We start from the raw sequence: 15,803 nt of genomic DNA, 5'->3' as shown, positions 1-15,803 counted from the left end.
TGACCAATTTCTTGTATTCTTTGTAATTTTAAAGCTCTCAACCAGATGTGTTAAGTAGAAGGAAAAACAATGGAAGTTTTGCTTCAGTGGGGTGAGGAATATAACTTTTAAACCCACATAAGATCTCCTGAGAAATCATGAGAAATTTTTCTTATTTATTTTTTTGAAAAATGATATAAAACAATATGTTGCAGGGTTTGAGTCTGTGGGGAGAACATCCTAACTATGTTTGTTCCCTAAGATTCAGTAAGAGTCTTTGAATTTTTCAATAAAGGCAAATGAAATTCTTAAATACGTATTGAAATGGCTTTGGAGACCACTGTATAAGTATACACAAAATTTAAACTAGTGAGGAGATAAAAGAAAAGATTCAGAGGTTTGGAAAAAATATCCAAACTTCAAATTCTCATTTAAACCTCTTGGGGATGGAAAACTCGTGCGAGCAGGCTCTCTGGCAAGATGCTTTTTTCCTTTTTCTAGTCTGAAATATTTGTGGGGATTTTTTGTTCTTTTCTTTTCAGAGAGAATGATGTAGCTGGGATTGATGTCAACATGGGCTGTCCAAAAGAATATTCTACTAAGGCAGGTTGATTTTAATCTCTTTAAATATTTTCTTTTCCTGCTTAAGAGGCACAGGATGCAACACATGTTCTGCTTTTCTGGTTCTGGCAAGTTATTTGATTTTCTCTGTTCTGAATGTTGTGAATGTTCAATTATTTGTAGTTGCAATGAGTCATTCTATTCTTGGCTGCAACTGTGATCTCTTGTCCTTATTTTTGAATTGTTAACTGTATTTGTCCAGACCATTAGAAGCATCAGGCCAGCCATTTTATTGTTTCTCTCTTTTCTCTGATTTGTTAGTCAAAATTTGAGGCCTTGCAGGCTATTTAAATTAGCAGGAGAAATTAATGAAACTCAGGTATCTCCTAGGTACAATCCTGCTTATTTACAAAAAATATACACACAGTCATCTTTCCCTGAATATAGTAGGAACAAAGAGGAAGCAGTTTCCTTGAACAGAATTTCAAGTCTCTTCCCAGCCAGTATTTTGCTCAAAAGGAATCTCTCTGTCGGCTTCCTCCTAGGGCCATGTTAAAAGTGCTTCTCACTGTCTGCAGGCTTATCTCCTTTTGTGCCCCCTGCCCTTCTCCACTGCAATCCAATCAATCCCCCTGTTTCTATTATCACTAAGCAAAAGGGAATTTCATTGCTTGCTCACTTAGGCTGAATGACAGGCTGCCAGAATGCTCTCCAGCATTACATCATGATTGGAAGGTTCTCTTCAGCTTAAACAACAATTTCATCTTTAGGGATGCAGCAGCTTTAGAAGGCTGCACATGCTGGCTGTTCATCAGACCAATCTATTCACAGGAATAACTAGCTTGTTGCATGAACAGAAAAACAGGGAAGCTTTGCTCTAAATAGATGTATTGTTTCTGGGGATAGGAGACAGAGGTGCTTAAGGTGACCCCTGACTTCAATGCATTGCAGTTTTCTATTGGAAGGTTACAAAACACCAAAATCTCAGCCTTCTGGTTGTTGTTGTTGGCTAAAGAAATTTAGTTTGGTATTTCAACTTCCTTTAAACGAAATATATTGGGATCTTTGGATCATTTCTGTTGTAGCAGGGTGATGCAAATGAGTCTGACTTGCAGCATCCTTTAACTGTAGATATAAGAATTAGCATTAACATTGACTGGTATTTTAATTGCTGTTACCACTGTCAGTTGTAAAAGAAAAAACTAATATTTATTCCACTCCAACATGAAAAAGGAACACCTCAAAATGCTTACATATAAAATAATTATTTTATTAAATAAAGAGATAGCAAATAGAATTAATGCTGTCGTTCTCAGAGCCAAAAATCTATTTTATTGAGGAAGAAATTTTCATTTTTATAATTACAGTTTATTAATATTAAACAAATATCAAGTATTCATTATTACCAAATGATGCTGATTAGTTAAATCTCACAAATAATCTTTAACAATAAAATTATTGCTAAATAAGAAATAAACTGGAAATCAATGATATTTTAAAGACAGTAAAACCACAACATTTGAATAGACTGATCAATTCCATTAAAATACAATTCTTGATCAGTTCCTATTGTCCATATGACATTTTCATATGCTAATCTATTTATGGTTATTTATAACAGGGTAATAGTTCTTCTCTGGAATTATATCAAGGATAGGAGTAACAGAAGAGTTAAATATAGATTATATATTTTGGATATGGAAATCAGATTTTGATACCTTTGAGCAGTTTGTACAGTAGTTGAATTTGTGAACAGTATTCATTCTGCTATAAAATTGCAAATGTTGATAATCACAATAATTTTAGGATATACATGTTAGCATATTTCAGAACAAAATTGGTACATCTCTTTACAAGAGAAGTATAGATAAAACATTTTTTGTACACGATAGTGGATTTCATGTTGGAAACTATAATAAGAAATTTACCATAATCTTCAGTTGTTGAATTAAATGAATATGTTATAATCAGGGAGAATGTTTGATTGATTACAGACACAGCTGGTAACAATGCCTGTAGTCAAGATTTTCTAATGCTTTTTAATTGTAAGACTGTTTTCAGCTGGAAATTTCAGGTTGACATGTTCTGTGCTGGTCATCTGCCTCAACCTGAATATTTTTGGAAAGTTCCATCAAAAAAGATGTACCTATTTCCAAGAACAAAGTTAGGAGGAAGTGTTTTGCTAATGTTAACAAATTGGGTTGGGGGGTTTTTTGTTTTTGTTTTTTTGGTAGGTTGTTTTTTTTTAAGTCCCTGTTCCATGCTTTGGAACAGGGACTTAAAATTTGGCAGGGGTCACCTTGGGATCCCCATAATCATTTACCCAAAACTGGCAAAGTTATAAACCTCTGAAAATCACCATTTGCACATGTTTGATAGGTGTTTGTTAGTAGTTGGCAACAAAATTTTCTGAACACTGTGTCTGCAGTGCCCGAGCAGTACTTTCCCTGAGTTGCTCTTTCTGGCTGCTGTGATCCCAGGCCCCAGATCTGAAGGCACAGATGCTCTCTCCTGGGCTCTGAGTGCTTTCCTGCTGTTGCCCAGGCAGGATGGAGAAGGATAAGGAATCAGTCTTTCTTGAATGCAGGTGAAACTGGAGCAGAAGAGGAAATGGGGATGAACGAACAGGGCTGGAGAGACTATAAGTTCTGAAATACTCTCTTTCAGAATTGAGCCCAGGATTCCAGAGTACCAACATTATTCTCTTCTTTAGCAGATAGCTGTGCAGCATGCTGGCAAAGTTCATGACTCATCCCCTTCTAGTGGGTAGCCACATATAACAGTCTGCTATTAAGATACCAATTGCTCCAACAGCTCAGGTGATAGAACTCTATACTGTGAATCTAAAAGTCCCAACCCTGCTGATGATCTATGTGAGATGATTGATATGGTTCCACATGATGGAATTTGCTTTTTCCAATTTTTCTTTTTAAAAAACTGAATTTTTAAAGTGTGTAATTTCCTATGGTACAAGAACATTTAGCCCACTTAACAGTTAGGAAATTGCAAAATTCAGGTTGCTTGTGCAACCTTAATTTGTCTCTCTTGTTCGTGTGTTTTGAATCTTTTAATTACATAATCTGTATTGGTCTATTGCATGGTAATTGTAAGATCCTTCTTTAAATATACAGGTGTAATTTGAAGAGTATCAGCAAGATATCTTAATTTTGCTGGGGATGTATTTAGGTTTTGCATTATTTTCAGGAAATGGATATGTGTTTTTGGGTGATTGTATGTTGGAAGGGGAAGGTTGTTGTGGAGTGGTGGGGTCTGAACTCTTGTAGGTATAAAAAAATTTCAATGTTTCAACTTAAGGTGAGATTTTAAACCAATTTAGTGAAATGAGCGCAAAAGACTCTATGAACATAGACAAATTGTGTGTGCTTTGGATATTTTGACCCCAATCCAGCAAAATACATAAGCATATTCTTAAATTAAGTATTTTGCAAATCTGCTCTCATATTTTACTTAAAGGACATGGTCTTGAAGGGAGGCTGGTATGGATATTTAATGTTGCTTAATTGTGATTTCCTTGATTTTTAGTGGTGGCATGCCCAAGAAATTAAATTGTGACCTGCGATATTGGCAACTACATTTTAAATAGAATTTTAGTTAAATCAACCTTACAAAACATAGTTTCCCACTTTATTGAGGCAAATAAATTCCTTGATGGATGAGTATAATATCTTCCTCCTTGGCATAGTAAAGGTGAGTGGCTCAGATTTAGATTGAGGCAGGTAAACTTTTATGACAGTTTTGTAAGCCTGAGTTTGTGTAACTGGTTAGTTTTAATAAATATGTTGGGAATGAATAAATCAAAACACTACCCCTACACATGCAACATTAAAATAATCTAAATCGTCTAAGGTTAATTTGCATTAAATTAAATTTTTAACTTTTTGGCATTTCTAAACCAGCTGAAGTATAGAGCTTTTAACAGGCCATGTTGCTCCATTTTAATGTCAGGTGCACAAGCAGAAGAAAATGCAGAAATGGTGCAGCAGTTGTCATAGCAAAGAGCTGAAGCTCATACAAAATGACTTATGACTTCATTCTGAGAGAGAGAGAGCTTGGCTGCAGCATTAAACACTATATCCTGTTGTCCTTAATGCTGTTGGCATGGTTAATAAATCTCCTGTGAGATGTAGCTTTCAGGCTTCATCTTGCAGAGACTGAAAAGACAAAGCATCTTCACAGGTAATTAAACATTGTCATTCTGTATAATTTATATTAGAATGTGGAGTATTTTACCATATGATTATCATCATGTTGGGTTAAGTGAGTATTAAATCTGGACCTAACCTGCTGATCAGTGTTCATTTAGATAGAGCCATATTAAAAAAAACCTTAACTATTTCTATCTAAAAGCTTAAAAACATCAAGCCTGTAACAGCTGCCTCTTGCTCTCTGACTTGCAGACCAAGGTAGCTCATACAGTAATTATGTTTACAATGAAGCATTTTTTAAGCATTAGGTAAAGATACAGTTTCTGAGGTATTTTATTATAGCTAGCCTGTGAATAGTCTTAGAAAGCTGTTTGAAATCAGACCTTCTAGTATTCCAGCTGGTTTGAAAACATTGCCAGTAAAGTGGGGAATAATAAAAACGCCAAGGCTCACATTGCCAGACATGTCCCTGTAATGTGTATTACCTTGATATTGCACAGACTTTATTTTCCAGTGCAGGTAGAGCTCTCTTTTCTATTTTTCGAGCAACAGGAGTAGGATATTTATGTCTGAAAAGACTCTTGTTTTCCAATGATGGAACATTTCTTTTTGTCAGACTGTTTGAAAGGGAAAGGTGTTTATTTTAGGCCACATGACCTTAATGAGATGGAAGAAAGGTAGAGTTGTGCAATAGGTCTGTTTTATAGTAGATGAACCAAAGAAACCTAGTGACCTTCTGCAGGGGATATTAATGAGGAATAGTGCTTTTTCCCATCCTGAAAATTGTGTTCGCTGTGGACCCTGATTACTTAAGGAACATAAGAATGTAGAAGTTGCTTTGAGATAAGGCATCTTAACTTAAATACTCCAGTTAGTCCCTTATCTAGGCTCTGACAGTGGTCAACATGATATGACTCAGGGCTTGGCTACACTTACAAATTTGCAGCGCTGCAGCAGGGTGTGAAAACACACCCTCTCCAGCTCTGCAAATTGCGGCGCTGCAAAGCGCCAGTGTGGTCAAAGCCCCAGCGCTGGGAGCGCGGCTCCCAGCGCTGTACGTTACTCCCCACACGGAGGTGGAGTACGGACAGCGCTGGGAGAGCTCTCTCCCAGCGCTGGCGCTTTGACTACACTTAGCGCTTCAAAGCGCTTTGAAGTGTAAGTGTAGCCAAAGCCTCAGAAGATCGTGCAAGAAAATGTATAGTGGAAACTATAGTGTAACCAGTTCCTAGGGAAAGTTTCTTCTTAACCCCTTTCAGTAACTTGTTGGCTTATCCATTGAAGCTTGAGAGTTTATATCCCTTCTAAAAGTGTGTTTTATCTACTGTAACTGTGGATAGTCTCATCTATATAAATGTCTAATCCTTTTGTTTGAATTCTGCTAAACTCTCGGCTTCAACAATACCATGTGACAATGAGGTCCACTAGTAAATTATGTATTCTCCAAACAAATACTTGTTTTTATTATTTTTAAACTTGTTGCATTTTAATTTCATTCACTGATCCCTTGCTCTTGTATTATGAGAGGGTAGATCAGAACCTCTCTATACCATACTTTATTTTGTGTGCCTTCCTTTTGTTCATCTTCTCCCTAAACTAAACTGTCCTAATCTTTTCTATGTCTCTGTTTTCATCACCAATCTCTGGCCCTTGCCCAACTGTCCCACTCCCACCTCTGCCCATTCCTGCTGTGTTTTTGAAATAAGGTGGTATTTTCTTGGCACAGTATTTTGGGCCATGGTGTATCATTGAGTTACAAAATGGCATTATAATATTTTCAGTGTTATTTTCTTTTACTTAATATTTTCTTCTGTATCTTAACTAGTCTTTCCCTGTAAAACTTGCATAACTTTCTAATCATGATGAAAGGACAAAAATATTAAAAATTTTGCTGGAGGGAAATACTGAAAAAAAATTATTTTGGCATGTTCTCCGACATCTTGTCACAGTGGACAGCCAAGACAGCAGGAAAATAACAGGAAACCTGCCTGGTGTCTGGAGGAAGTTTTGCTGCAGTCATTGTGTTCCTGGTTTTGATTTCAATGAATCAGCTTTTTCTGACAGAAAAATATTCCGTCCAAAAATTTCTGAACCAATCTAATGTTAACACTTACAGCTAGCTGACTGGGTGGCTGTGTGTATATAGACAGTGTGATCGAGGAAGAACATTCAAATTAGAGGAGGGGAAAGTTATATTTTAAAAATAGTAGTAGTTGTTGTTTTGTGTTGCCACTTCCTTTTGTGAAGGTACTTAGTATGGGAGTCTGTACTGGGACCATTGGCATTTAAGGCTGATCGATCAGTTGAATGGTGCTAGGGAGAACATATGAATGAAATTTATCACCTAATGGGAAGAAACAAAGCAAGCACAGTTATTAGGTACAGATTTTGGAATTTCTGGCTGTTCATGAGAGAAATAGAAAACAAAACAACTTCTCAGTATTCAGTTCCCTAAGCTGTTGTTGCTCCATTTGCTGACATCATTCTAGCAAGAATATTTTCTTATTTCACCAAATAAGTGCAGCTATGCTCTTTCACCTAATATATTTCAAATTTGGATTCTTTATTAAATGAAAACCCTTCTGTAACCAAGCCAGTAAATGATGTGTAAATAACTTTGTGCCATACCTTTTAATTAGTGTATAGTAATTCACGCTTACATGAAAACATTTTTCTTGTATGGGAGGATTTAGTTTTGTTGTAGTTTGCCATTGGGTAAGATACTATTTAAAAAATGAAGAAAGTGTTGAATGTTTCCAGTCTGTAATTTATTCTATTGGCATGTGTTTCCCCAGGGAGGTATGGGAGCAGCGCTGCTGTCTGATCCTGACAAAATTGAGTGTGTAAGTATCCGATTTGTTGGTTTTATTGTGTCTAGGAAAATATGGTGCTTATGTACCATAATTGAGTAATTCTTGAGCTGCTGGATTTATTGGAGTGAGAGAGAATTGTGTGAAAAGCAGATTTGGGAGAGCAAGGGATGGAATAATGTCTAAAGTTTTGCAGGTTCAAATGAAATTCACATAGATTATACTGCTGGTTTAGTTACCTTTATAGCCACAGGAACACCAATATTGCTGCTGACTTCCTTTTCAATTTTTAAACTTGCACTCTTTAGTGCTGTGGTTGGATTTTCTATTTTTCTGGTCATTGACAACCTTTTATTGTTAGTTTAATTTGAGCACAAAGCGCAGCAAACACTTTACATCAGCATGACACAGTCCCTGCCCTGAGTAGCGTTACAATGTTTAGTTTTCAATGGCCTACACGTTGGTAGAGCTCTGCAAGAACTCTTATATAGCCTTAAGATTTGGCTCAATGAGGAGTAGTGGGCAAAACTGAGCATATTTAAGTGAAAATTCCTTAAATGTCAGTCAGTTTGCTTCCATATGTTAGCCATCAACCTTAGTTGATGTGTTAGACCATAGTTCCACATGTGAACAAAAAGTTACAAATTACCTTTTGAGCAGTGACATTGAATGGCTCTTGAGCTCTTGTCCAGCTCTCCATGTGGCTTTTGTCAGGTAAGGGTCTGGGCTGTGGACTCTTCTTTTCCTCTGCCTCAGGCAGAACGTGTGGAATGTAGATCACAGGAGTACACACTGAGCATATGATTTGGTGGTCTGAAGAACGGGTGCTGCTGAGATCCCTTCTGAAAGTCAGAGTGTTGTTCCCTTCCATCCAGTAGTTAGGAGTGGGGTGACAGAAAGGAAACAGGAGGTGGAATAGGAGGGCAATCTCCCAAGCAAGTGTATGGCTTCCATGCAAGGCAAGAGTTAAGGGCATTAAATACACTAGGACTATCGCTTTCTCTTCCAGCGGTCAGAGGAAGCAGAGCAAGGGGACTGATTTGAAAGCACCTTAAGAAGGAGATCAGTGTCCTTATCTCCATTTTGCAAACTGGGACACTGAGGCACAGAGCGGTGAAGTGACCTGCCTAAGGTTATGGCAGGGCAATGGCAGAGCTGGGAATAGTACAGAGATCTGAGTTCCAGTCCAGTGCTCTACCCACTGGGGGAATGTGGAAAAGACCGGAGAGGTTGCAGTAGGTAAGGCATGAGATGACATTTTACACTCATGGACTTTAAGGTCAGAAGGGAGCATCATGATCATCTAGTCTGACCACCTGCACATTGCAGGCACAGAACTCATCCCCATGCACTCCTGTAAGAGACCCATGACCTCTGGCTGAGTTACTGAAGTCCTCAAATCTTGATTTAAAGACATCAAGTTACAAAGAATCCACCAAAGGTTTTAACAATAGTAATAGAGAGAATGTGGAGATAAAACTGGCAGGATTTAGTGATTAGTATTTTTGTGTGTAAGGGAGATGAGACCTCAGTCCAAAGTGTTTAATCTCACACAACCAAAAATGTGTTGCAGTCCTTATATATCCAATGATTTTGTCTCTGTCTGAGTCAGAGCACTGTTCTTGACAGAGAAGAATCAAGTTTGTGCAAGCAAGTTTCATAGGCTGATAAAAATGTTGTCTATTTACTGAAGGGCAGATGGGTTGATTGCTTCTAAAGTGTGTTGCAAGAAGTTCTACTTTTGTTGCTATTGGGTGTCTGCAATTTAGACACATAGGTTATCTTTTTTTAATGTGTAGTGTAAAAACATTTTTATCATGTGGGGTGACTGAGGGGATGACTTAGTAGCAGCTGGCCATTGCCATTTAAAATTATAACCTTTGCACCTGTTATCCTCAATATATGCAATCAATACTTCTTACCAGATATTTGAATGAAAGCTGTTCCTCAATATTTGACCTTGATCCAAAAGCTGGCCTAGATAGCTCCCACCCTGTTGTTACAGAGGTTTGATTTGACCTAAGGACAATGAACTTCAAAAAAAGCATGCTTGAACAAACTCAGGGAGCTGGCAGGTAAAGTCCCATGAGAAGAAAATTAAAGGGAAAAAGGAGTTCAGGAGATCTGGCAGTTTCTCAAGGAGACAATATTAGAGGCACAGCTGCAAACTATCCCGATGCAATAGATAGGGAGAACAGTAGAGGCCAATACGGCTTTAATGACCTGAAAATTAAAAAGGAATCCTGCAAAAAGTACAAAAGAATAGCACAAGGGTATAGGGGAAAAAATCAAAGGCTAAGGCACAAAGTGTGTTACACCTCGCAAGGGACATAAAAGGCAATAAGATGAGACTTTTAAAAATACGTTAGGAGTAAAAGAGAGATGAACAAAAGTGTTTTCTGCTTACTGGGAAAGAGAGCTAATGACTGATGATATCATGAAGGCTGAAGTTTTTAATGCCTCTTTTGCTTCAGTCTTCACTAGAAAGATTAATGGTAACCAGGTTCTAATATTAAAAAGGGGGAAGGAACTCAAGCCAAAATAAGGAAAGAACAGAATAAAGAATATTTAGGTAAGTTGGATGTATTCAAGTTGGCAGGACCTGATGAAATTCATCCTAGTGTACTTAAGGAACTAGCTAGAGCAATCTCGGAACTGTTAGCTATTACTTTTGAGAACTCACGGAGGATGAGTGAAGTTCCAAAAGACTGAAGAAGGGCAAACATAGTACCTATCTTTAAAAAGAGGGACAAAGAGGACCCGAGGAATTATTGACCAGTCATCCTAACTTTGATACCTGGAACGATACTGGGACAAATTATTAAACAATGAATTTGTAAGCATCTAGAGGATAATACAATTTTAAGGAATAGCCAGCATGGATTTTTCAAAAGCAAATCATGCCAAATCAACCTAATTTCCTTCTTTGACAGGCTTACTGGTCTAGTGAATAAGTGCAAGTAATAAATGTGATATATTTTGTTTTTAGTAAGGCTTTTGACACAATCCCACATGACATTCTCATAAGCAAACTAGAGAAATGTGGTCTAGATGAAATTACTATAAGGTGGGTGCAGAACTGGCATATAAACTTTAACTAACTAAATAAATGTATTGTAAAAAGCAACATTCCATTTAGGAACCTTTTATATATTTTTCTTTAGAGAAGTGTTCAAATGTCTTTATATGTTCAACAGAGCAAGATTTACTCATGTTGCTTCTGTAATAATATTTATCCCCTCCTTTCTTTAGATTCTGAGTACCTTGGTTAAAGGAATTTGTAAACCAGTGACCTGCAAAATCCGAATCTTGCCTTCGGTAAGAACATGTTTTATTATGCTTAGTTCTAGTTAATGTTAACCCTTGGAGCCAGATTAGAATACCATAAACATTAGAATGAAATTTTAACTGATTTTTAACCCTCTGGATTAAGATATACAGAAACATATACTTGTAGTCTGAAATAAGTGTGTCCACACATTGATTCAATAGGACAATTCCATAGGTAGACAAGCCCAAAGCAACTGACAGTGAATTTCTTAGAGAGGCAAGATGGTTGCTGTAATATCTTTTATTGGACCAACTTCAGTTGGTGAGAGAGACAAGCTACCTTACACAGAGCTCCTCTTTAGGTCTAGGTAGTGTACTCAATGGCACAGTAAATACAAGGTAGAACAGATTGTTTAGCATAAATAGTCAACACGTATTTCAAGGGACCATTCATGGTGAAGAATTCTGCTGACTCAACCTCAAAGAATTCTTTCACAACAATGAAGACGCCACAATTACCACATCCCCACCAACAGTCATAAGAAAAAAAAAATCACCTGATTGGACACCTCATAGCGGACCACCACACTCTTACTCATTACATTAATTGCTTCAGGAAAAAAATTGATGAGGATATCCTTAACAAACATCACTTCTGCCACAATCTCTCCATTGCTGAGAGGACAGCTGTACAGTCTCCGAAACTCAACCACCAGATAGTGATTAAGCCAGCAGATAAAAGGTTCGCCATCATAGTCCTCAATTGTGATCCGTTGTTTAACGAGGTCAACCAGCAAGTGTCTAACTCCACCTACTATAAAGAACTCAAAGTAGACCCCATGCCGCAGTTTACCCAGGAAATTAAGGATGTCATCAAATCCTTCCCCAAACAATTCTGAGAGAAACTCTACAACCTCGTCCCCATGAACCCACTTCAGGGGATCTTCTGTGTTTTCCCCAAGATACACAAACAAAGAAACCCAGACAGATCTATCTCATCTGGCCCTGGCACTCTTACTAAAGAAATATCGAGACTCACAGAAACCATCCTCAAACCGCTCACCACACAAAGGGCTGGCTTCCTCCAAGATACTACAGACTTTCATCACAAACTCCACAGCATTAACAATCTCACTGAGAACTCTGTCCTTGCTGATGCAGTTGGTTAGAATTTACTTTTTAGTCACTAATTTCTTTTGCATAGAATAGAGTTTTTAAGCTCTAGTAGTCAATTTGTCTTCCCTTTGGTAATTTAATCTGGTTATTTTCAAATTACTGTCTAATTATGTGCATAGTTATTGTGACTGCACATGCAGATTGAATGTATGCACGTATATATGGACAAATGTGTAACTAGTTGTGCAAAAATATCTAAGGTAAATGCAGTCAGTGGTTGCATGCACAGATTAGGCAAGTACACATTCTTTAAAATCATGCAAAAAAAGTATTAAAAAAATAAAATCAGTGTATCTTCAATAATCTTCATAGATTCCAAGGCCAGAGGGACCATTGTGATAATCTAGTCTGACTTCTTACGTAGCACAGGCCATAGAACTTCCTCAAAATAATTCCTAGAGCATATTGTTGAGAAAAACATCCAATTTTGATTTTAAAATGGTCAGTGATGGATAATCCAGCAGAACCCTTGGTATGTTGTTAATGGTTAATTACTCTCACTTGTAACAATGTACACCTTATTTCCAGTATGAATTTGCCTAGCTTAAACTTCCAGCCATTGGATCATGTTATACCTTTTTCTGCTAGATTGAAGAGCTCACAATTAAATATTTATTCCCCATGTTGGTATTTACAGACTAATCAAGTCACCCCTTAACCTTTTTAGTAAGGTAAAAGAATGATCTTCTTTAATATACCACTATAAGCCAAGCTTTCTAATCCATTAATTATTCTTGTGATTCTTCTCTGAACCATCTCCAATTTATCCAACACATCCTTCTTGAATTGTAAACCCCAGAACTGGACGTATTCCAACCGTGGTCATACCAGTGCCAAATACAGAGAGAACCTACTTGAGACTCCCCTGTTTATGCATTCAGGGATCACATTTGCCTTTTCAGCCACAGAATCAGACTGGGAACTCATGTTCAGCTGATTTTCCACCACAACCCCCTCTACAATCATGAGCTCAAAGAACTAGCATGTTCCCTTTTCACTTTGAATTGTCCTGGAGTCTCTTCCTTCTTGTTTCATGCTGGTTTTGCCTAGCATGCATCTTCCAGCAGAACAGCAAGTGGGTGACTGTCTCTACTTCAATGCCATCTGCCTCTCCCAAAAGCCGAATGAGCTACAGTAGAACCTCAGAGACATGAACACCTTGGGAATGGAGGTTGTTTGTAACTCTGAACAAAACATTATGGTTCTTTCAAAAGTTTAAAACTGAACATTGACTTAATACAGCTTTGAAAATGATGCTTTCTCCCCCCCCCTTTTTTTTTTAGTAGTTTACATTTAACACAGTACTGTACTGTATTTGCCTTTTTGGGGGAGGTGGGGTGGAGGAGAGGGTCTGCTCCTGCCTGATTGTGTACTTCCAGTTCCAAATGAGGTGCATGGTTGGCTGGTCAGTTCGTAACTCTGGTGCTCGCGACTCTGAGGTTCTACTCTACTTTCAGATGAACCACAGTCTACTAGCCCAGCTTCTGAAAAGAATGTGAATCCTTCACTTTATCTAAAAGCTGCATAATTGCACATAGCAGGATAAATTGGCAATGTTCTGAATTCCATCTGTCTTTCATTAGGCTCATGTTTTCTCTTTGAAGGAATAGAAGGGTTTTTTTTCTTTATTTCATGAGACAACGGGTAATGTATGGATACTAATCAAATTCTTTAGTCACGGGGGCATTTTTCAACATATATCCTAGGGAAATGTTTGTGAATATTTCATGCATGAGTAGATGTGAGGGTGAATTCAATTTCAATGCGAGTGAGATCTCTGACATCCAAGATGCACTCTATATGACTTATAACATATTCAGTGCAATAGTACCTGCCAATCAAGTGTTTTTATGTCTTTTAAAAGATAGCCCAGAGATGTGTGAAGGGAAATAGTCTCAACTGTTGTATTCCCTGGGTCAAGCAGGTTCTTAAACTGTAATTTCTAAGAGACATATTAAAAATGGCATGACTGGACTCCTATTTTAGCCATAATAAATAGTTCTCTAAGTAAAGCTTATATTAAGGGTTATGTTCATATTGGGTATGACTGCTGTAATATAGGAATTGTGTACGCTTTGATGGGAGAACAGATTTCCTGCATATGTTTGTATAACGATCATGGGATGAAGAGCTCTTCCTCCATCAAACTAAAATAACATGTGCTCCATTTTTTCTCTCCTCAGCTTGAAGACACTATAAGCCTGGTGAAGAGGATAGAAAAGACTGGTGTTGCTGCCATTGCAGTCCACGGAAGGTAAATATGTTTGTGTGGAAAGATTATTATTACTGTTGTTATTATTTGTTGGCAGGTAGAGAGCAAAACACTAGGACTAGCTAATTTACTTCACCTTGTCTAGTTCAGCTGCAAGGAAGTGGTTCTGGTTTCAATGACAGCAGCTGGGTGCTTAGTACTTTACTACATTAGGCTTCTTATTCAGGAGCGTAAATAGAGATTTAGCAGCTTAACTTTATGCTTCCGTTTTTCTAAAATCTTAGCCTTGGTAAGACCAGATAGAAGGCAAAATTATCTAACATTAAGGAATTAAATAGCTTAATGCTAGATTTTAATTCTCAGGTTTGTGAGGTGTACCGCTGTGCACCCCAAACATTAGGGGCTTCACCTGCACAGGGAAGTAAAATAGCAATATTTTTCAAGATGTGTTTTGTATGAAGCAGGTTTACACCTAGCATATGAACGTAAACTGAGACTGACTAGGTTTGTCACTGCAGGACTGGAATTGTCTGCTAAGAGTTTACTTATGCACAATTTCCACTAGAAATCTTTGAACTTGTCTTTTTCTTTCTGTGTTGCAAAGGAAAAAGGAGGAGAGGCCTCAACATCCTGTCCACTGTGAAGTGATCAAAGCCATCTCTGAGGCCGTCTCTGTTCCTGTAATAGCAAAGTAAGTTAGATTAGTTAGGTGGTCATTTTAAGGTATCCATGTCTAGCAGTAGACATTATGCCAAGGAAATCTAACTGAGCAAGAAGGGATTAAGTGCAGGAAACTAAGGGTTGCCTCATATAAGGCAAATGAGATAATTACATCTGTTGTCAAATCACAAGGTTAGAGTGACGCTTTGGTATTAGAAGTTGGCCATTTGAAATGTCACTGTCTTTGTTTTAGTGCAAAAAGGGCTCCTTAATTATTATGTACTAGTGTTGTGTCCTCCTCTCTGGAGAGAGACCAGTGTTTTGTTTGAATCCAACGGCTGAATTCTATGTGCTTCTAAGCCATCTGGGTAGTGACTGATTACTGTTCCTAGCTCTGGGTTTCTCAGGCACACTCGTAGGTGCAGACTCCTCCGTGGGCAATAGGACCCTGCTCTCTGATGGCCTAGGCCCTGAAACCAGTGCCACAGCCTTTCCAAGCCCCCTGTTGCCTAGATACATTTCCCCACAGTACACTGGCTGTGGGAGCTCTGGTTTCTTAGCAAAATGTTGGGTAACTTTCCTATATGTCAAAATTGACAGTAACTCTTCATTAAAGGGGACCCTGAAGAATTTTTATAACTAGTTTTAGTCCACCTTTAAAGTGAGTTAGTGTTCTGTTACAGTTAGAAAATTGTTGGGAGGGGAAAATAGGATTTTAAATTATTTTTAGCTCACAAAAGGAGCTAGATTGAAAATTTTTAGAAAATGATATTTTCTAGCCATAGAACACGGTACAGCATAGCTAGAGGCAGAGCATGCTTTTACTCACTGTTTCCCTGCCAGTTTGCCTCAAACTTGAGCCTATGCTCATTCAGTGTTAGGCCTTTCTACTACAATTACCAACAAGGAGTACCAGTTTTGGAGGACTTTTTCTGAGGTGCTTCTGGTCCACTGGGAATTCAACTGAGA

At 37.8% G+C, this 15,803-nt stretch overlaps 1 protein-coding gene across 7 annotated transcripts in view; it reads left to right on the top strand.

Annotated features, from left to right (window-relative positions):
* Positions 1-15,803, top strand: part of DUS2 (dihydrouridine synthase 2) — a 47,650-nt gene that overhangs the window by 18,949 nt on the left and 12,898 nt on the right. For all 7 annotated transcript variants that reach the window (XM_039503957.1, XM_039503961.1, XM_039503962.1 and 4 more), the window contains 5 exons: positions 522-582; positions 7,502-7,549; positions 10,769-10,834; positions 14,146-14,216; positions 14,779-14,865. In XM_039503957.1, the coding sequence (XP_039359891.1) occupies positions 522-582; positions 7,502-7,549; positions 10,769-10,834; positions 14,146-14,216; positions 14,779-14,865 (333 nt within the window). The remainder of the gene's footprint in view (positions 1-521; positions 583-7,501; positions 7,550-10,768; positions 10,835-14,145; positions 14,217-14,778; positions 14,866-15,803) is intronic.

This window comes from Mauremys reevesii, linkage group 16, assembly GCF_016161935.1.
Source record: "Mauremys reevesii isolate NIE-2019 linkage group 16, ASM1616193v1, whole genome shotgun sequence".
NCBI lineage: Eukaryota > Metazoa > Chordata > Testudines > Geoemydidae > Mauremys > Mauremys reevesii.
Note: the sequence above shows the minus strand (reverse complement) of the source record. Positions and strands in the feature narration are given on the sequence as shown.